This window comes from Cydia strobilella, chromosome 12 (genome assembly GCF_947568885.1).
Source record: "Cydia strobilella chromosome 12, ilCydStro3.1, whole genome shotgun sequence".
Taxonomy (NCBI): Eukaryota; Metazoa; Arthropoda; class Insecta; order Lepidoptera; family Tortricidae; genus Cydia; species Cydia strobilella.
Window position 1 is genome coordinate 4,369,574 of NC_086052.1, and position 22,626 is coordinate 4,392,199.

Below are 22,626 nucleotides of genomic sequence, written 5' to 3' on the forward strand. Positions count from 1 at the left end.
ATATCATTGTTCACAATAAGCTCTCAAGTGCTAAACCGTCAGTTTATAAAATTTCAACCATGGCATGTGGAACCACTGTCTATGAAACAGTGTTGTGATACTGTCCTTTGAGGCACTGTCGCGTCGCCTCATTACATTAAATTGTATTTTAGCTTTAAATTTTATTGTCTGGCAATTTATATGCCAAACTAAACCAATTATTGATATTGACTGTCTGTTTATCAAGTGACAAGAGCCATTGCCATTTTAGTAAAGGTCAATCCATATTAGGTTGGTTTTAAAGCAACATTTAATTTAATTTTTTTTTTTTAGAAACAACCCTCATATTTAGGACATAATTATTTAGCAAATTTTGGTCTCTTGCAAAAATATATTTTGTGTCAAAAAGAGACTGCAAGTACACATGTTTATATTTTTTACATAAAAAAAATTAAAAATGTTAATTTACCAAGTATAAATATTATCCAATAAATTCCTAAATAGCATCCTTAATGACAGCCACCACATTAAAAAAAAGAACAACCGCACTAAGCAAACTAAATTATGATACTAAAAGCATAAACTATTAGAATGTGTCTTAACTGAAGGTATCTTGTTTTATACGTAACTGCATAAGCGCGTATGGAACGGGTTTAAATGTTTGAATAATATGCAGCTTTTCTTCGCGCACGTGATGCCGTCACATTCTTTTCGACCTTGCTGCTGAATAGTCTAAATTTGTATCAGTGCTTATTCTCTTGACAATATACAGGGTGGCTAAAAAATAAGTGCATTCCCGCGTTGCCAGGTCGGTTTTGGCATTATACTGAGCAACTTTTACTATGGGACCAATCCCGAAATCGCGTAAAAAAATTTGGCTGTTTCATACATTTCGGCTGGTCCATTTTCTATGGGAGGGTAAAATTTTTTCGCGATTTCGTGGTTGGTCCCATAGTAAAAGTTGCTCAGTATAATCCCAAAACCTCCCTGGCAACGGGAATGCACTTATTTTTTAGCCAACCTGTATGATTGACCATTTACAGAAATACCCTTTTTGAGATGAGTCCCCATTCAATTAATTGCCGAAAAATATGAAATTAAATATTGACCTACTAGTTATGGTGGTATTAACTACTCTATATAGTTCAAGGCTGAAAAGACGACTGCAGTCTTTGGGTGTTGGATTGCAACTAAATCAGTGAGACGCTTTCATTTTCTATTACTATTATTTTACCCGAAAAACGAATGTCATTCTGAGAGTTAACAGACTGTATGATCTCATAGTTTCCTTCCAGTTCTAACATAAACAACACTTTCCTAAATTAGACAACTTTTAGGTTGCCACAAGGTAAAACAAGCCATAATTTCTTCGTTACATATGTTTGCGCCTTTCCCTTACTGCACCGTGTATTTTTATAATTGCCTCTTGCATTTAGCACTGCGCCGGATGAGCCCTAATTAAGCCCCAATTACCGCTAATGCGTGTAATGAAGCTCATGAGCGTATTGTTGAAGAAGTGTCGCGTCACTACGGGCTAGTGTTGTGCTACAACAACATTTCCGGAAATATTTCCAAAAAATTAAAGTAAGAAAAACAATTTATTGTCGCTATTAAAAATATACATTAGGTACAGTTAAATTTTACACACGTAAGCTATAACAGACAATATTTATTAATGAGCTTAATTAAAAATATACATGACAATAGGACAGGTTGATACCATCTACAGAATGTTAAGTTAGTCACCTGCAATATTTTAAGGGGTGAACGTCATACGGGGTCATACTGAGCGACTTTTACTATGGGACCAACCCCTAAGCGCGAAAAAATATTGTCTCTCCCATACATTTTGGCTGTCTTGATGTTGATATTTTGTATGGGAGAGTAAATTATTCAGTATTACCTTTATAATCACCGCGTAAATTGTTGCAGCTGTTGCAGGTGACTAAATTAACAGCCTGTATATTTAATCTTTCGCCTTATGGATGGTATAGAAAGGATGCCAATCTCTTACGGCAGAATTGTTGCAAAAGTGACCGCTTTCAGCTGTAAATAATAGTTCCTAATCTCTCCGGTGGCGCTAGTAAGGCTCTGGGACATGAGTATAACATGAACCATATTAAGGCAACAAATAACCCGACCAAATTACGTAGGTTGTTTTTGGTAGTATTTCGGTGTATGGTGGCGTCGCCTAATTACTGTTGTTTGTTGGACACTTTTCATACATAGAGATTTGGCTCCATTATATAGTCTCCATGCTTCGCCTGGTCAACCCCATTGACAGTCGCTTGTCAATGTAAGACCAAAAGTTGCCGACAATTTTTTAATGGTCCCCGTAATGGCGCATCACTAGCGACAGTTACACTGAGTTTCAATGAAAACAAGCAAGCGTGTTACGCTTCGTACATTTGACGTTACAAATATGCGCACATTCTCTGCTTTATCACAATGTAATAAGGTTGCACATCGTTGATGTTTCTGTTCTGTTGATGACTGTCTAGCGTTCTTTTGTTCTACGCAAACATAAGGCATGTAAACTTAGAATAAATTTAAAAGTGGAAAAATTACTGCCTTGGGTGAGACTTAAACTTACGGCCTCTGGATCGATACTCCAGCGCACTGCCAACTGAGCCACCAAAACCTCATCCATAGCCAGCTAATCTTTCCACCATATGCGTCTAGGGGACCCTAGCGACATCTACCGTAAGAGCGTTACACTTCTTAAACGGCCATCGGAGTTCCAAATCATATTGGAAATTCACCAGTTACAATGTGCTACTCATACTAAATTAATTTTTAACAAACAGAAACCTGCGTTTTCCCGCTTTTAAATTTATTCTAAGCTTAATAGCATCATTCGCAGACGTTTCTGCTTGTTAAAAATTAATTTAGTAGGCATGTAATAGTACAAGAATGAAAATAGAGTCAGACTAAGTTAACCCTTTGAACGCTCGTTTGCCCGAAAGGAGGAGTGTTCCCCCACTGGTAACTGGTCCTTACAAACTTTCATCCATTGTTTTTCACGGTTAATACACTTTTCCGCTTTATGATGCCTTTTAGCTTTTGGTATGGTACCTTTGGAATCTTTTTAAGCTGGTCTTACTGTATTTCATGGCAACCTGACGTTTACCATGTTAGCTCGGCCTTCATTAATGTGCAAAAGTATTGTCAACTAAAAGTAACTATGTTACCACAGGCTCGCAGCCTCCAACGGCGAGATCACGATCACCACATCAGCACACTCCGGCACTGGCAGCTCTGCGGGCTCAGCACCAGCTCCGTCACCCCACGCGCCCGTCAAGATGTCGCCCGGCTCCGTCAAGAGCTCGCACGACGACGACCTGCTGGCCGACTCGCCAAGTAAGTGTTACATCTCACCTCGGCACCGGCAGCTCTGCGGTCTCAGCACCAGCTCCGTCACCCCACGCGGCCTTCAAGATGTCGCCCGGCTCCGTCAAGAGCTCGCACGACGACGACCTGCTGGCTGACTCGCCAAGTAAGTACTAGTTCTTCACGTGACGCGTCACTCATCTTGGATGCGCCTAAAGTCTAAAAGTAATTGTCACTAGCCTTAGATATCCTTAGTCCGAAAGTTAAGAGTCGTCATGATGGGGAGAAAGGGGCAGCCAAGATTGCAAATGCGCCACTGAAAAATTCCATTGTCAAACCAGGGAAACGCACGTGTTTCACATCATGAATCGTGCGCCGAAGTATATGATATAAGCTGACCCTTGTTTGACCACGCTCACTATTATTGCCTGACAATTCACATGTTTTCATCATTGTACATCGCTGTTCTGACAAGTAAATATGGACGGCAGAATCGACCAAGCATAGTCCTGAGATACGACTCACCTACAACCAGGCTTCCTTTCGCTTTCCAATGAATTACTGATTATTGGCAGTCAGTTTTCTTAATCAAGCATTCTTAAGTTGCCCCACTGTTTTATCCCTGACCAGTTCGTGCCTTTACGGGATTGAAGTCTTTAAAAATGAACGAAAGCTGCGCAAAGTTCTTCTGTCCCCTTATATGTATTACCTACTGAGTGTAACATAATTCATGAGAGCTAAAAAACCCCACACTAACGGATCCAGCCACCCGTAAACTTCGCGGGAACTGGACCCAAAATTTTACATGATATAAAAAGAACCTACTGAAATGTACCTGATGAAACTTCTTACGTAAGATTTTTCTAAGTAGATTTCCTATATCTTCATCGAGCACAACCTAAGGATATTTTAAATCCCAAAATAATGCTATCACGAACTTACAACCATTAATCAATTCATTACCCCTCCCCAACACAGTCAAGCAAAAGTTCGCTTCATCAGTTACTTAAATAGAATTAACTTAAGCAAAACTACCTAAACGCTATTTTGGACTCGCAACTCTACTTATCCATAGAAGTTTATGTCTAAGCATAGCACAGATCCATTAGGAGTCTAGTGTTGTAGGAACTGTTTCGCCTAATGCTATAAGAGTTAGAGGAAAGTTGCGTATAGTTAGGGACTTAGTAGGCTGCGCTCAGGTACAGCGATTTCAGCTGACCATTAACAGATCTTGTTCCCTTGCTATAAGGTTTAGGATTGTTCATAACTGTGATGGTGGTACTTTGATATGGTTAGGGAAATTTCTTGGTCATTTCCGATTTATTGTTAGATCTAGTTTGGTAACTACATTGTGGAGAACAAAGTTAGGGGCTGTGTTTGATGCTTCGTGTTTTATCGCGTTGTTTGTATACTTCCGAGTTTATAATATGGTTAGACATTAGACTTGCCACACGTACATGTATACAAACTTCTATGCAGGGATGGTACATTTTCTCTCCTGACTGTACATGTACTGAGATACAAATGTAAATAAAATTTTCAATAAATAAAATACTCTTTTTTTTACGTCCAAATTTACTATTCACACGAAAGATTTAAAACGTAGGTAAATAATTGACGTTCAATTAAAAAAATATTGGGATTTGTTTCGAAACAGCAACAAACAAGTGACATCTCTGGAGTTGCTGGCGTACATAGGCTACGGGAACCGTTCACCATCAGCGCATGATATGCTTGTTTCTAACATTGTATTGTAAAAAACTGACCTATCCATCAAAAAATTGCCGACCTAATATATAAATCATCGAACCATTCAACCTCTCATTGTGGCCCATTTCATTTTTAGAACGCCGATTTTTAACCTATAATGGTTAGGTAAGCAACTTAGGCTTTGACCTACTCAGTCTAGACGTAATATTTGCGGCTCAGACTGATTATTGAATGAGACATTAGTATAGAAGCATGTATCTCTATTTCTAAGTGCAGAACGCTACAGCGGAAAAGCTATTTTAAAGTCATGTGAAGCTATTTTAAATTAGCTTTAACTTTGTGTTTTTATCACTTATAAAATCTTTCATTAGCTTGGCTTTACTTAATCCAAAAATAGAATAGTATTGCGTTGATAGAAACTGCCGAAGGGAATCGTTTCAAATAATACTTAACATAACTTACTTTATAAACTAGATCTTTAAAAAGCTTCTTTACATTTGCTTTAACTTTTTTTAAAAAGGTCATGCACAAATGCAACTACAGATTGAATAAACAAGACCAGCGTTTTTATTTTGTGTTTTATGCCGTGTAAAAGCATTCATTAGCGCTTGGCATTACTTAATGCAGGAATAGCACTGAATCGATAGAGTCATTATCGACAATTAGCCTAGTTGGTCCCTTGCCGTTTAGCTCTTAGGTATTTATAGGTGAGAGCTTTTTATATGTGCGCACAGGTAGTTTTCATTTCTGCCCCTGCTCCCGTGACGGATACCTACCAATAATCTTCTAAAATATGTAAAAGTTACGATGCTTACATGATGGACAGTCTCTATTGAAGGTAGGACCTTTTTTAAAACATATATTCTTCAAATGTTGTAAAGTACGCTAGAAATGAATTTTAAAATTCAGCTTAGAAGAAAGTGACCCGTACGCCCTGGATGACGAATGTCCAGAGAAATATAACGGAGCTCGGCCTAACTCCCGACGACGATTATCACCGCGCGGAGCAAGTAGCGCCTCCGAATTAAGAAAGCTGACCCTGCGTAACGGGAAGTGACAAGGAGAAAGAAGAAGGAGGAATTTAGAACATGGCGGCCTAGCCAAGGTGACAATCGCATGCGCTTCGCCATCGACTCGCTTTGTCTCTATCACTCTTCCATATTAGTGTGACAGTGACAGTTGCGTTTCGTTCGCTACGGAGCGTTAGCGATTGGCATGTTGTCTACGGGGCCTGGACAGGAACAGGTCGTGCAGTGCCCTCATTTAAGAGTTCCCTACGACTTTGATCGAATCGTTTGTCCAAACTTTTGGAATTTTCTAATGCCGTTATTTCCAGCACGTAGTCGCCACTCAATAATTTTTCTGTCCAATCCTACCATACTTGCAATTATTAGGATTACAACTATAGTATAGGTAACTATGTCTGTTATTACATTATTGATATTAAATATACTTATATACATTTATTCATACAAAACAATAAAAATGTGCACACTACAGAATTTGAGAAAAATCTTAAAAAATAATATAGTTACATGTAAAAAAAATCCGCAACGCAGGCCTCGTCAGGTGGCTACAAATGCAAATCAGCAACATGCTTCGTCCCAAAAATACCAATGATGATATCCGCAACAGGTCTCGTAATTTTTTTTTGTTTAAATAAAATAACCGTCATGAATCGTACCTGGCTCAAATGTCCCCATTACACTGGCAGCGTTACCGCGCTGAATGGCCAACGAGATCTGTTGGACCAGGTACGATCCGGACCGAGGGTCGCACCCCCTGTCCCTCAGCCGCCGACCCAAATCCCTCACAGTCCCTAGCCTCCACAGCCCATGGTCCCGCAATCTCGACTGCAACCGGCACAAAGTCGTACGTTGGTTCCATACCATACTTACATAATAACATAATATAGGTACCTATCTTGTTATTTTTGAGGTTTCCGAAGTTCTTATTCTGTGTGCTACTTTAACCGGATCAATAGACAAGGACAACGGCAGCGGCTAAATGTGATCAGCTTTTTGAACTTTGAGCCCTACTACCATTAAAACAATAGCTCGCAATTCCGCTAAGGCTTTTTAGTCTGTGCGATTTTGCATTTTGTAATCTGTATTCATTTTCAAGTTTTGATTACTCTAAGCAAGCCAGATCCTGCATTCAGAACTGCATACGAATTTTTTTATTTTAAAGTAGATTTTATTTTCATTTGTATTTACTCGCAGTGCATCTCGCTCGCACTCGTATATACACTGGTGTACGCGAACATTGCGAGTAACAATATAGCTTCTAACCGCGATTTTGTCTCCTTGGATGATAATGATGATTGATAAAATTTATCCTGTGTGCTTTCTCGGGCCTCAAACTTTCTGCATGCCAAATTTCATCTTAATCGGTTCACCAGTCTAAGCGTGAAGAAGTAACAGACGGACAGACAGGCAGGGTTACTTTCGTATCTAAACGTCAAATGCGGCTCTAGACGGCTTGGAATGAGATTTTATAAAGATTACCCTGATAGACGTTGAACCACGGAGAAGGTCGTACGCCCCGGATACATTTATAAATTGCCCAGTGATTGCTAGGGGCAGAGATGAGATACTAATAAAAAAATTCAATATTATTGGACAATTTCACACAAATCATTCAAGCTTGAGAAAGCTTCTGTTGTGAGTACTTAGGTGACGAATGTGACGATGAAATAAATGAACAAATAAATAGGTACTAACTTATAGTACTATTAGTATTGCAACTTCTCCCTGGCTTTCGCAGCTAAACCTAATATACCTACCTATAAGTATAAGAAATTATAATTACTTATAAGTCAGGTTAGATTAAATTTGTGCTATTTTTAAGTAGGTACTTACTGCGGTTTTCCGCAAGTATCCTTATTTCTCTTTAGCTCTTGATAGTCTAGGTACTTAACTATCTATTTCTGCTGAGCACTCCACTAGCTAAATCATAAATTTCACCAAATCGTCCCGAATCCGTCTCGTGACATATAAACCGGCGACATCGTGTCCCCGGGCCCCAGTTCTATTGATTACTATTTAATTCGTTGTTAGTAGAAACAATTACTAAATTACCGAGTTCCTCTCTCCTGTTGGCACGAATTTATATAAATACATCGATTGACCGATTCGATGCAATTGGGAATGCTTGGGAACGCGATTGCGTAATCGATTAATCGTATCATAATCGTTAGTTTTAGTTTTGTCGGATACAGACTAATTTGTCAATTTTAAGAACAGTTATAAGGTTTTTTGTTATAGGCTTGAGTTTTGTGGGTTTTATTATTATATCAAGTAAGCATCAGACTTTATTTCGTTATTTTGTTTCACGATTTCTTTAAATTTTGCTTTGGGCGCTTAAATCTGAATAAGACTATTTTGTTCCGATAATTTCTTAAATTAACCTTAATTAATGAAAAACACTATATTTTTTTGTCAACCTTTTAATAAAATTGACACCTCATTTAAACACCCTTATTGCATAAATCTCTTATCCACGGAGATGGAATCAACTTTCAACTCTTGCACCTTGGGTTGAGTTACGTTGAGTATTACTAGTTAAATGGTCCTAAAAATACTTAACGAAATGTTTTACAGTTATTATGTTTACTACAGTAGGTAATTCAATTCAAACCGGCTAGTTATAGATTCTTTAGATCTCAATATCAAAATTAATTAAATATTCATCTCACTACTTATAAAATTAAACTTTAATGACTTATAATTTGATGTATTTATAAACAATAAACAAAGGCTTTTAGCGATCAAAGGGACCGATGGAAGGCAATATAGTTAATCAACTAATTAAAGTCAATTACAAATAATTAGGATCGATAAGGACAGCGATAAGAAAGAAAGAGTTGGCTGTCGAAGGCTAATTGGCAAACAAGGTTTAGTCGCAGTTGAGAGATTTATGTCGAAACAGTGAATGTACAAACATACCCTTTTACTTTTGCCAAAGATAGATATAACCCCGTAATAGATGGATACAGTCTAAGGAAAAAACGTGCCTCGAAAATCAAGAAAATTTGATTCTCGTTCAGAGGGCGCTACTAGTTTTGGCCTACAGTCGTATAGATGGCGTTGACGGTTTCGTTTGTTATTTAACAATATTAACGCATATCAGTGAAAGAACATGGGTCAAAATCATAAAAATAATTAATGCAAATAAAAAAAAACATTTATCTATATTTAAATACATTCTATCGTATTTTTATAAATCTTCATTTTTAGTTTTAAAGTGTGTCGACAGATGGCAGTGAATTTACTGGGGTTACAAAATTTACTATGACAGTACCGCTCTAATATAAGTTACTCTATGCTTTTGCTATGCAAGTTAGGTAGAGCCGCATATAGGGTTACCAGTTGTCAGGATTTCTCCTGACATGTTAGAATATTTTATTCTTTGTCAGGATTGCGGGGAACCAGGGATTTTTATAAACCTCAGCTAGTCAATAGAAGTTATCTAAAAGTTTGTAGTTGGGTAGAGGAAAGGAAAGGTTATGCTGTAGCTTAAGCATATGGTGGCGAGTTAAGGGCCTAGTGGCCCACGAAAGGTTCTGAAATGAGTGATTTAATGGGCGCTTTAATACTTTATCGTGGTAATGGTAACGGTAAATTGTGGACGTACGTTGGACAAATGGCCATCCAGGAAATGTCAGGATTTTTAGGGCGATGTCCGTACTCTTCAGAATATTCCAATTTTTCATGCTATTATAAATAAAATAAATAAATAAAACATGTCGCGCGAGTGACTAAAACAAGTGAGTCTAAACCGTAAAATGATTTAAAATAAAAAGCTTTCATTTCAGGCATTTACCCATATTGTGTACAAATCGCGTACAAAATTATGACAACCCTAGCCGCATAGAACTATTTTAGACTCCGAAATCATATCGGGGGTTTTAAAAATACCCACGCGATATTCCCTACGTTTTACTTGTTTTTTGGTATTTTGAATGTTTTTCCGAATTTTGAAGTTTAACCTAATAAAGCATATTTTTAATTTGAGGCTAATTCCAACTGTACCATCATGAAATACGCCCAAATCTCATCCTGTATTACGAATCTAAACTTTAATCCTCACATCACTTGGTATACTTTACCATCTCAATTGTAGAAGATACGATCTTGACTAACTAACCGTTTTTAGGACAAACGTAAACGCTTTAATTGCATCTAATCGACGCAATACGTAAATTGCTGTAGCTACCATTTGTTATCCACTTTCTACTAATACTTAATTACGCAGGTCGGTACTTTTGTAACAATTAGTTCTAGATTTACTGTGGCTGGTACTACAACAAACTGGTTAGTCTAGTGCTAACTATGAGACTGGGAGATGTATGTATATTTAATTTAAGCCTGAGTCATAACGGCCCCCTGGCCTAGTTGGTAGTACCCTGCCTAGGAAACAGGAGGTCCGAATCCTGATAAGGGCAATTATTTGTGTGTTGTCACATATATTTGTTCCTGAGTTATGGATGTTTTCTATGTATGTATTTATATATAATTATCTTTTATAATGTCTTTCCCATCACGGAACAATGGTGTTCCAGACCTTTGAGAAGCGTGCGCAGAGCCGAAGCCAACAACGTAGAGGCCCTTTTGACACTTTAATGAAATGTAAGGGGTACACCGAACGGATGCTGCCCTTGCCCGTGTCATGCGCCCTCACAAAATAGGCTTCACCAAAAAGCGAACTAACATATACATTATCAGCCAAACTGCCTCGTTTTATTATTTATTTAATCAGGTTTAGCGATGAATGGATACAATTTTAATTCGGTATAAGTTGTCGCTACTCTTTAAATATAACGATAGAAAGAATCCACATTTAAACATAATTACTTGAAAGGAAACAAAAACGATTGACGTCAATTTAAACTAACCATTTCAAGTTATCGCATTTATTATGGGTTATTATTTAGTAAATTGAAAACCAATATCGTATCTTGTGTAATTAAAATCAGTATTAATTACTAGACAAGCAAATGAAAAGCCCTCGATAATTTATACAAAGAAAAGGTCAAACTTTTATCAAACGGCTTCAATTCTTTAAAGAAACTTGTTCAAAAGCACTTACAACAGTTACGATAATAATACGCGTTAATTATAATCGATATCGTTTTCGATTCTACGTCGTGTTCGAAGCTCTAATCGAGTTGATTCGGCTCGCGTAATTTTATCCATTATGCGTTACAGAAACTCCACCCGAAAAATCATTCCTGAACGAATCTGTTCTTTGCCTCAACGACTCAAGGAATCAAAACACAAAAGTAAGCTCAACTAGCGCGGACATTAAACTGGTAAAAGTGTATGTTTCACCTTAATCACTCGAAAACTTTAATTAAGAATAATCAAGCGTTGAATATAAAATGTCGAAATAACGGCCCTGTTCGATTATTATGTCGAATTTTTCGGTTTTAAATATGCATAGAGTTGGCATGTGAATTCGGCATTAGACGCTTCTAAACGCAAATCCGATATTAGAGGATAATTTTCAAGTATTGAGGGAGAAATTTCGAATGAAACTAATAGGAAATGTATTAGAATCACGCGCTCGGTCAGACAGAGGTAAGTAACCTTTTAATGTTGAAAGAAAGCATTTGGAATAATTGGTTTTACGCATTACTACAAAATGGCGGCCGAACGCAGACTGATAGACACGCGAAGTATAATCGCTCCTAATTAATTTACTACATGTATTAAACAATTAACACAGCGGTATCTTGATGCATTATTGTTATTGAATTTCGTCTACGCTTAGCCAATTGACTTTATCTTTGGAGTTTAATTAATGGTGAGTTGTTATCACGCAACGTCTGTAATTGGCTGAAAAAGCCTTAGCAATTTCAAATTATGGTAACGAAATGGAGATCAGTTGTTCAATGAATTCGTGATACCTTGGATGCTCCGAATTTAAAAGGCGAATATATTTTAGATGGGAATGGACTTGGGAAATTTAAGGAGTTAGGTAAGTTCATGGGTTAGTATTCGTTACATTAAGGCCATGAATAATGTTATGAAAAACCCTTATTTCTTAGATACAGTTTACGTAACTATACTTTTCATTTGTTATTGAAACTGGCTAGAGACATCTATTACTTCTCATTTTTATGGGATTACCTCTTCCAAAAGAGTGCAATGTCATATATAATGATAGGTGAGTTAAAGTTCTATGGTCAAAAACAAATTTGAATATCTTCGTTCCGGTCCAGTGTGACTATAATTTAAATGTCATAGTTCTAAGATTATGAGAGATAAGAATGGTTGATACTTAATTACGTAATGAACTTGTGGATGGTTGTAGTACTGAACTAGTTGGGTGGATTTACGATACTCATTTACATGACAGTCATTTTATTGCTCCCTTTTTCGCTTTCCAACGCAGTGTTTTTTTAAACTCCGTTAACTTCAGGGTATGGCTAAGTATATTTACTGAAACTGAATGGCATAGTTTATTTTTATTTTTTTCTTATTTTTTTTCTAAGTTAATGTTGTTGTAATACGGACATTGTATTTAAATCCACCAAACAATTGTAAACAATGACATATTAATGACATTTCGAATATCGATCGTCCGAGATAGGTCCTGCGTTTAGTAGCATTTGCTACATAAACAATAAGGAAAAAGGCCCTAAGGCAAGTGTACACGCTCGTAGGGGCCTTATCAAATCATTGATTATCTCCAAAATGGAGTTAATTAGAATACCGGTTTCTTTGAGAAACTTACTTAATTTAAGCTCAAGAATGCACCCTTAAAATTAACGGATTTAAAACAAACACCGTGTATATCTTTTACAGTTTTCACCGTATGTACGTAACAAATCATGAGCAGTGAGCACCACCTATCTATCAATAACCACTTATTACATTATCCATTCATTAAGCCCCCCTAAACTTATTACTCTCATAAGACACACAAACAATATCGATACAACAACTAAATTAGAAATCGTCTGAGCATTTTGTGCCGGTAAATGGAGGAACGATTGCCAATTTAGCAACCCTACCTTGTCTTAATTGATGCAGACTACTACTTAAACTAGCGGGGGAGATAGGGAAAGTAATTTGTCATCGGGCTGCTAAGCAAGCGACCTGGAGTGTAGCACCCCTGGAGGCGACATTGCGCTGATGTTTTGGCAATCACCAATGGGGTTGGCCCGTCGAAATAATTAGCAGATGGCGCCAGCATAGCTTGCCCTGTCAATCCCTAGAATTGTGTCAAATTTTTGTTTTTTTAATACCCTGGATGCAGCAGTCGTGTAAAAAGGGGCAAGCTATGATGGCGCCATCTCTGCAAACCTTCGACAGTTGCCAACCCCATTTTATCTTATCTGTATCTAGAGTCACATGAAACCGCAGCCAAAAACCCGCTCCCATACAATCCAAGTTACGCTCTCGTTTTAATTATATGGATGCTTAAATTATATGAAACTGCATGAACATTTACGAAACAAATTATGTCTGCATGGTATTAGTTTTTGTTGCTTAAAATTATTTAACAAAAAAAAGCTAGTAGAAGTTTTGTACCTATGTGAAACTTCTACTTGCTCTAATTTAACTACGTAACGTAATTTTGATTGTATCATCATTTGATGCAAGGTATGTAGAAGCCTTAACTCTAGATATCTTTATACATAAGTATACCTAACGTCCAACACCTTACAACTAAAGTAGTTGTCAAATACAAAATACAGAATTTTACTACAAGCTGGATTTCGGCGACAACGGCGACGTTTTGGCTTCACAGAAAGCAAAGCGTTCAAACATACAACACCTCTAAAATTCGTGTGTTCAGTTGCAGGATTCCACGGCTCGTCTTTAATGACGTTAGCACGCATAATTAGGAACCACCACCATCGGCTAATTACTCCAAATTGCCCACTAAACTTGGCTATAATTTTGATGCTGCCTTAACGACTAAATGCCCCAGTTTTGCTAAGGAATTGGTAGATTAGAAAGACGTTTTAACAGGATAACCCTTTTATCAGTTACACTTAAGATGTTACCGAGAACTAGGATATGCCACGCAGATATAATTCATCTAAGTCCATTCTTAACAGTTTAATGATAAGCATGTGTTTGCTTAAAAGTATTTTTTATAGTGTAAGCGGTTATTCAGAAAATATTTGAGTCCTCTCCCCTTTGTAACTTCATAACTATTGCTACAGACATATCCCTTTTAATAACTATTAAAATTAACATTCTTGTTAAATTAAAATTCTGTAATGTAGCTGGTAAGTTTAAATACATTAAACTTTAAACGCCCCTAAACTTTAAGACCTCTATTACCATGTAGTTGTTTAAAAATGTTCAATTAAATTTAATTCATGAACACTTATTTGACAGATCAACCAACAATAAGCCAGTCGTCCAGTAACGTCGTCGACGGGATCAACTTAGAAGACATCAAGGAATTCGCAAAAGCCTTTAAACTACGGCGGCTTGGCTTAGGTCTCACCCAAACACAGGTCGGCCAGGCCTTGTCAGTCACCGAAGGCCCAGCTTACAGCCAAAGCGCCATTTGCAGGTAATTTCCAATTCTATATCCCCTTAATTAAACTGATATATCACCTTAAGACAGCCAAGTGGACGAGTGTCGAAAATAAATTGTAATCGGCAAGATAAAGTCGCACGCTTGTCAACATTTTCACAACAGGCAACCCTAAGGGACAGACAAAAAAGGTTTAAATATTCATCACCTTTTTTTAGGGGGACGCCGTCACGCGGGCCAAGTCGCTCAGTTATCACTCCAACTTTTTAATATCGTTAATTGAAGTGATTTGTAAAACAGCATGACTTCCTTTCATTGCTTACAATTCTTTTAATTAATTACCATTCGGACGGCTTCCGGCGCTCACTATGACGTGGTTTACACCATTTTTTACTCCGCTTGGCACGGGTGCGTTCTAATTATTATTTTCGGCGTCTTTTAAATTTTTTGATCTATTGTCGCACTTAAATCGTGCCGTTATTGCTACGTAATCATTTCGGCTCTGTTAAGTTCAAATAAATAAGACCCGGCTACATGTAAATTGAAAGTTAATTCACCTCTGAACGCTGAATTACATGCTCATAATGTTTAATTGAATCAAATCAAATCGCTCGAAACGTCGTTTTCTGCGAACAAATCGAATTTCGATGCAAAACGGGACGCAACCAGCGCAGGCCGAAGGAAATTTCAATTCAGCCACCCTCAGCGACCTCCTTCGTATAATAAAATCATTAATCGTTACTTCTGTTCCAGTTAATTAATTATCTTGCCGTAATTACTTTTTTCGTGTAATTAAAAGAGTAGAATTCTTCTGTCTTTGTCCCGTCGTGATTTCATTTTCCATTAATTTTTCTTTCGACTCCCTCCAATTTGCTTCGTGACGCGCTACATGGTAGTTACCCCTTTTGATTATGCCTTATGTACCAACCTAATGAACAGAAATAACGAAATCCTTACAATTGCCTTAACAAAAGCTATTATTAGACTTTTATAAGAAATATTAAAGGTTTTGTTAAATAACGTGAACTTTAAGAAAGCATAATCGAAACTAGTTAGACGTATTAGACGAGAATACTTTACTCATAAACTAGTTACTTTATTTAATTAGTTTGCTATTCCAAAGTTTAAAGTTTTACATTTAAGCAATGTGTAATATGCTATTATTTACTGTATATCAAATACTAATTAATTAATTTATATTTTGTTATTGACATATCATGTTACTTTATGGCAAATAAACTGAAACTAAAGTTTATAAAGTTACAATAATAATTACATTAGAAACGCAAATATATGTGGCTTCAATCTTTTTGCAAAGACATCAAACTTGATCGAAAATGCTTCACTACATAGTATAAAATAAAGTCGTTTTCCGCTGTCTGTCTGCCCGTCTGTCCCTATGTATGCTTAGATTTTTAAAACTACGCAACGGATTTTGATACGGTTTTTTTAATAAATAGAGTGCTTCAAGGGAAAGGTGATTCATGTATAATTTGTAAAGGTTTTGTGTAAATTAGTTCAACTACCCGTGCGAAGCCGGGGCGGGTCGCTAGTAAAATATAAATTAAAAACGCTTAAAAGGACCTATCATATTGTTACTATTGGACCCATAATAGTCGCATATCATTAACATTAAGACATAGCATACTATATCTGGCGCTTTTTGATAAAACAAGTCGAATACTATATATAGATATAAAATTTTATCACGTGATAATCGATACCTAAATTGTATCCCTACCTACTGTAATATTTACTCTTTTTACCTTAATTTATTTACAAGATCATGTCCCCGGCGACTGTACAGCCGTATTTGAATGATAAACATGAATTTTAAACTTGGGCCAGGTCGGAAGCGATTACACTTTCATACAGTCAGACGTCAGCCTGATACAATAACATGATTATGTTTATGATAATTATGATAAACATTTATGCTGGTGCGTTCAACGTCTTCAGTGTTAAGGCATTATATGGTGTTTAAAATTATTCAATGGATGTTTCGAGGGTATCCTATCTAAGTTTTTTTTCCCAATCAGTTGCTTACGCCCAATAGTAGGCCCACGCGTTTTTGCTAATATCAATAGGACGTAGTTTTGCAAACGAGAATCTTATAGTTGAATGGAGATTTAGTGAGGATTAGTTCCCGTTTGCAGAATTACGTAAATTTTTTTAGGCTATTGATGTAGTCCGACAATGCATGGAACATATTTTAGGAGTAGGTATGAAGAACAGGAGAACAACAAGCGTGCGGCTCTACTCTTGTCACTTTATAAACTAATTGTTGTTTCCCAGCCCTGGGAGATGTTTCACTGGATATGACAAATCTAACATATTATTTGTTGCCGTCCCCAGTGCCCTGGCTTCGCAGATGCTAGCAGCTCAGCTGTCGTCTCAGCAACAAAACATGTACGTGTTTTGTTTTTTTTTACCCCTACACTCGTATCTCCAAAATCATCCTCATCAGAACTTTATTATCATTACGCTTACTTTCCAATGTTCGGTGTAGATAATTTCGGAGATACTTACATGCATTAAGCACGCTTCGAGTACGGACCAGTCCACATGTAGAATGTCTTAAAATCAAAATGTTTCAACGCTGTTTAATGTAATCTTATCTCGATCGTCGATCCCTGCATTCGTAAATGTATGCCGCATATAATTATATGTAATTACCGGTCTCGTTTGGACGTTTTTCTTTTTCCTTTTCACACGTACCGTATTTGCATACGAGTAATTACAGAAAGGCGCCATGCATCATACGCCCGACTCTTTCATTTTGATGTTAAGACAAACGCGTTGTACATTAAGGAACTGGCTACCAGACCATGTCGGCCCGATTCCTACATGACTAATCGCTATGAGAAATTTAACACTTCTATTATTGTTCATCTCATCAGTTCTAATCTAGCATGATGTATTATTTCATTACTCTTATTTTTTTAATATTCATTTTGCGCAATTCAAAGCCAGGGCATTGGCATACGTTACCTTTCGTTTCTAATTGAATTCGTTGTTTTATTGTTGCCGAGTTCTGTATTAATCAAACTGATTACCCCGGGCCTAAATTGGCTATTGTTTTTGTTTTCTCTCTATACTTGTTAACGATGTCAATGTCCTGTTCGCGATGTTAGTTAGAGCTAGTTCGGGAGTCGCTTTCCGCCATTAGTTTTCCGTGCGGGTGCGAGTAAAAATCTAACATTAAATTTATGTTCGATACAGATTTGAGAAATTGGATATAACACCAAAAAGTGCGCAGAAAATCAAACCGGTGCTCGAACGTTGGATGAAGGAAGCTGAAGAGAGGTAAATATTGTTTGAGATGAATGGTGTGCCGTGAACGTGATATTTGGCCCGTAACGCTTAGCAAATTGTGAAAGACATTTCTCAAATCTGGACTAACTACTGCTTTACCGGCTAGGCTTTATTTCGTTCTTACTAATAAGTTTGGTTTTGTTTTACTAACTGAAATTAGGAACATATATACTTAAGCCATTAACTATTCATACAGAACGGCTAGATGTTTGGCTATAAAACGTACATTACAGGGTCAGTTTTCGGTGACGGTGTTCAGGCAGTATACAGTATCAGCTACTTATATTTATGTTTCTGATTTCGGCGACTTGGTTGTAAGATGAGTTTCAACTTTAAGTCTATCCATTTAAAGTTGATTTTCACTTTGCGATACGGAATAGTCCTTAAAAACATTAAGCATTTGATCAATGTAAAAAATATGCTTACATATACTGTTGTGTCTTTATTTTTGAATATATTACTAAACACATGTGTAACTGTAGTTATTTCAGCACTTTCCTTGCTTTTTGCACGTAATCTATAAGTATAAGTATCATAATAGTTCTTATTCTGTTAATTATAAGATTATTACCGCAGTCTAATCGTTTAAACAATTTAGTTGTGAAAGTCAAATATGTTAAGAATCCAAACCGTCCTTTGTGTTAGTCCATTACGAGTTATTCTCGCAGAGAAAATAAAAACAGATGCTTTAACTTATTCATTTATTTATTTAAACTTTATTGCACAATAAAATTAAGTACAAATGTCGGACTTACTGCCTAAAGGCATTGTCTACCAGTCAACCATGAGGCAAAACACAGATTCTGGAATGTGGGTGCAGTGAAAAAAATATTTCGGAAAACTATGAGCAATTTTGTTTCGATTTTTTATCGAAAATCGAATTTTTTTCTTTGTCAGTTGTCTTGAATCCCTTCGAAGGTCCTTTCATCAAGAAAGCCTTTTGCATCAAGAGTCAAAATGTTGACTGTACCTAGTGATAGTCTGCATAAAATTATTGGTACAGGACAAAACAATAAAATCGGTTGCTAGCACTTCAAACTTGTTCAAACTACGAATTCTCAACTCAGTAAAAAGTCAGACACAAACACAACTCGGCATTCCTGCAGAGCCCTTGCCGTTTTTTTTTTGTTTCTTCAGCAGCTTAACATTTATCCATTAAAATGCATTATCCCCATTCAACGGGACAGGTTTACATTGCAAATCTTGCGATGAATTCACAATCGTCCGTCGCTTGGTGGTAATTTTTAACGAGAGACACCTTTAACGATCCTTGACTTAATATTGGGTTGGCTCATTATTTTTAAGAATCTATTGTTGATGGATAACGATGGAAACGGAAGGCAAAAACTATTCGAATCTCTCTGACATACATAAGTCATGTATCACTGCCGTGTTCCCGATTTTATTTTGATTTATTTGCGGCTCCTTCATACCTCCAAAATTAATAGTAGAAAGACATTTTTATTAGAAACATATTCAAAGATTTCACTACATAGTATAAAACAGTCACTTTCCGCTTTCCGTGTCTGTCCCTATGTATGCTTAGATCTTTAAAACTACGCAACGGATTTTGATGCGGTTTTAAATAGATAGAGTGATTCAAGAGGAAGGTTTATATGTATAATTTGAAAAGGTTTTGTGTAAATTAGTTGAACTACCCGTGCGAAGCCGGGGCGGGTCGCGTTGACCTTAAATACATCTGAGAGGTATTGAATCATTATAACCCTCTGCGCCTGATGTGCGGCTGTCAGACACCGCCAAATAAACTTTTTGTTGGTATGTCGGCGTATGGCGCGATATAGCTCTGTCTCGCTCATTACCTTCCTAAGGTATGCGCGAATCGCGGCTTCGCGCCGTGATTCGCGCATGAGTGTGGAGGGCCCTTAAAACGGCTCGCGGCATCGGACAGTGATGCCCGTGTGGCGATGCGGTGCACACACCGGGAGATATGAGCTGTGGGTGTCCCACAGATGTGAGCACAGCAATAAGTCCTGGGTCTGACATACCTCACCTCATAAAATTATGTACTTGTCCATAGTGTGAATAGTGTCTATCAGACGTCACCACATAAAAATATTAATGTTTCTATAGTGTCTGAGATACCTAACCACATAAATAATTATATTTTAGATGGCTGATCGAGGGAAAACCTTTAAAATAAGTACCAACTTCAGAACTGATTATTGCCTTATTCCGTCTTTAGATTTTCTCAATTTTTCTTTCAGATATAAATACAATGTTAAAAAGTAGGAAAATTATTGAATTTACTAGAAGATGTTGACTGTTTAGTTTTTTTATAATTTTTTTGTAAGCCTTAGTACAAATTGTAAGAAACTGTGACGTCATTAAAATTTATTATATTTTTTTAATGTATTTTGTTTTTAAACCCATTTTACAATTTAATTTATTAAATTATTAATGGAATAATCGATTGATAAATAAAACAATCACTACCATTTTGCCATTAGTTTATTTTTAATGAATTATCGAAAATGAGGTTTGATAGACTCCACATCAGTAGAGTCTCTCTAAAAAAGTCACCACAGTTGCAGAGGGTTAATTAATCATAAAGTACACAGTTTTTTTGCAAAACTTTATTGCACAAAAGAAAAACTTTATGTACAAAAGGCGTAATCATACTTTAGAACTACGTTTACTAAATTTAATGCACTATCCATCTATTTGTGCACACTTGTCAAACAAGTAACGATCGCGTGTAGAGAACAATACCTACGATATCACATTCCGTCACTTGATATTTACTTTTATTAGAACATTCTTTGTATAAAAACTACCTATCTAAGTCAAAGAACGAAAACACAAAGCAACATGGCTTCATTAGTTCCGTAAAATAACATCCCAAGTTTCACGAAGCTTTACCTATAAAACCTGAAAATCTAGGCCAAAATCTAATATCTTCAGAGAGGATGGAGAAGAACGCTCATGAGATATAAAAATAAACTTCCAAGTGGGAACTTCCAAAAACATACATACATACATATTATCACGCCTATTTCCCGGAGGGGTAGGCAGAGACCACGGATTTCCACTTGCTACGATCCTGACATACCTCTTTTGCTTCCTTCACTTTCATAACGTTCCTCATACACGCTCGCCGGTTTAGGGTGCCCTAGACCTGGCCTTTCTTCAGGATTTCCCCGATCTGATCAGAGAAAGTCCGCCGAGGTCTGCTCCTTCCAACTCCCGTTTCTACCTCTCCCTTATACACTTTCATTGTTACCCTTCTTTCACTCAGACTTTCCACGTGTCCAAACCATCTCAACATACCTTTCTCAATTTTTGTCACTACATCTTCGTTCAGTTCACACTTTTCTTTTATCACACTTCCAAATAGCCTCCATAAAAAGATATTTTTACAGTAAAATCCGCTAATACGATCACGTTTATAATGATTTCCCGCGTAATACACCATATGACCTACCCTGCTACTTGTTTTCATCAATTTTTTCACGGTTAGATAATACGTTTTCCCGCCTAAGGCGCGTTTTTTTGACGTGGTCCTTTCCGAGGGCCTACCGCGAACTACGTTCGACGTGTTGCCTCCCTGTCATACTTACGTACGAATTTACAAGTGCGACAGAGAGGCAACACGTCGAATGTGGTTCGCGGTGGACCCTTTGCACCCCTAGTATAAATCTCATTCGATAGCGTGACGAGCGTTCGCGTTTGCGTTTTGCGTATTTTTGTATAGGATTTTTAACAGCGCGCCAAAATCATAAGGGTACTTATTGTCGGTTGTCAATAAGGCGCTATTTCCATATAGCATTAATTTGAAATCAACCTTATTGACAAGCGATAATGTGGTACCTTTTGGTTGAAAACGTCACAAATTTACACTAGGGGTACAGAATCTGTTTATAACTTCAACTGTATGAACATAAAAAAACTGCACGTTTGATTGATAATTTAAGGTTGTTTTCTCAAAACGGGATTAAATAAAATACGCGACGGACTCTCTCTTCTCTTATTTTTGTTGCATCTCGTCGAAATTATTAATACCATTGTATATTTTTATGTATTAGGTTTTATTATTATAGGTGGGCGTTTTCTAAAACAAATATTGAAAACCTAATTCTCACAGATCCTGGTCTTGGTTCTTTCAACTCAGAATCACTAGCATATTCAATCCTGATCATAAAAAAACTGTCCCAAAGTATGAAAATTTTACCTCACGCACATACACAATGAAAATAATTTTCACACTAAAGCCTAATGGAATGGACATTTTGGGACATCTTTTTTTAATGGCAGGATGGAGAATGCTGTCGATTCTGAGTAGAATGAGCCCAAGGATGTCCAGATTTGAATGAATCAGATTTTCAATGTTTATTTTAGAAAACGCCCAGGTACCATAACATTCCATGATTAATTGATTATAGCAGTCGGCTAGTCTAACTTAAAATTGTAACTGTTCGAATTGAATTCAGCTACCTATCTTTTTTAACCGACTTCAATTTCATTCTATTAGTATTTATTGATAGCGAATAAATAAAAATAAAATAAAATAAAATAAAATAAAATAAAATAGCCATTTATTTCGACCTCAAATTAAAAAAAATTACATTTCTTGTCAAGTTTTAGGAAAAGAAAAACAAAACATGTCAAATTCTTAATTTAAACATAATAATAATAAAGTTCTTTGTCGTATATGTTATTTGGTATTTTTATTGACATCGGTCGACTTGCCTCCCGGCATAGGCCTCCCCTAAGACCTTCCATTCCTCTCTGTTGCTTGCTCTTCTTGTCCATGTTGGTCCAGCGATAGCT

The 22,626-nt window shown here is 36.8% G+C and overlaps 1 protein-coding gene across 11 annotated transcripts in view; it reads left to right on the plus strand.

Moving 5' to 3' along the window:
• The window catches only part of LOC134745928 (POU domain, class 6, transcription factor 2), a 211,364-nt gene that overhangs the window by 182,470 nt on the left and 6,268 nt on the right, over positions 1-22,626 (plus strand). For 7 of the 11 annotated variants that reach the window (XM_063680051.1, XM_063680057.1, XM_063680056.1 and 4 more), the window contains 4 exons: positions 3,176-3,339; positions 14,379-14,559; positions 16,879-16,932; positions 17,746-17,829. In XM_063680051.1, coding sequence (XP_063536121.1) covers positions 3,176-3,339; positions 14,379-14,559; positions 16,879-16,932; positions 17,746-17,829 — 483 coding nt within the window. Of the gene's footprint in view, positions 1-3,175; positions 3,340-3,359; positions 3,476-14,378; positions 14,560-16,878; positions 16,933-17,745; positions 17,830-22,626 lie in introns of all 11 variants that reach the window. The other 4 variants (XM_063680055.1, XM_063680058.1, XM_063680059.1 and 1 more) reach the window with 4 other exon arrangements.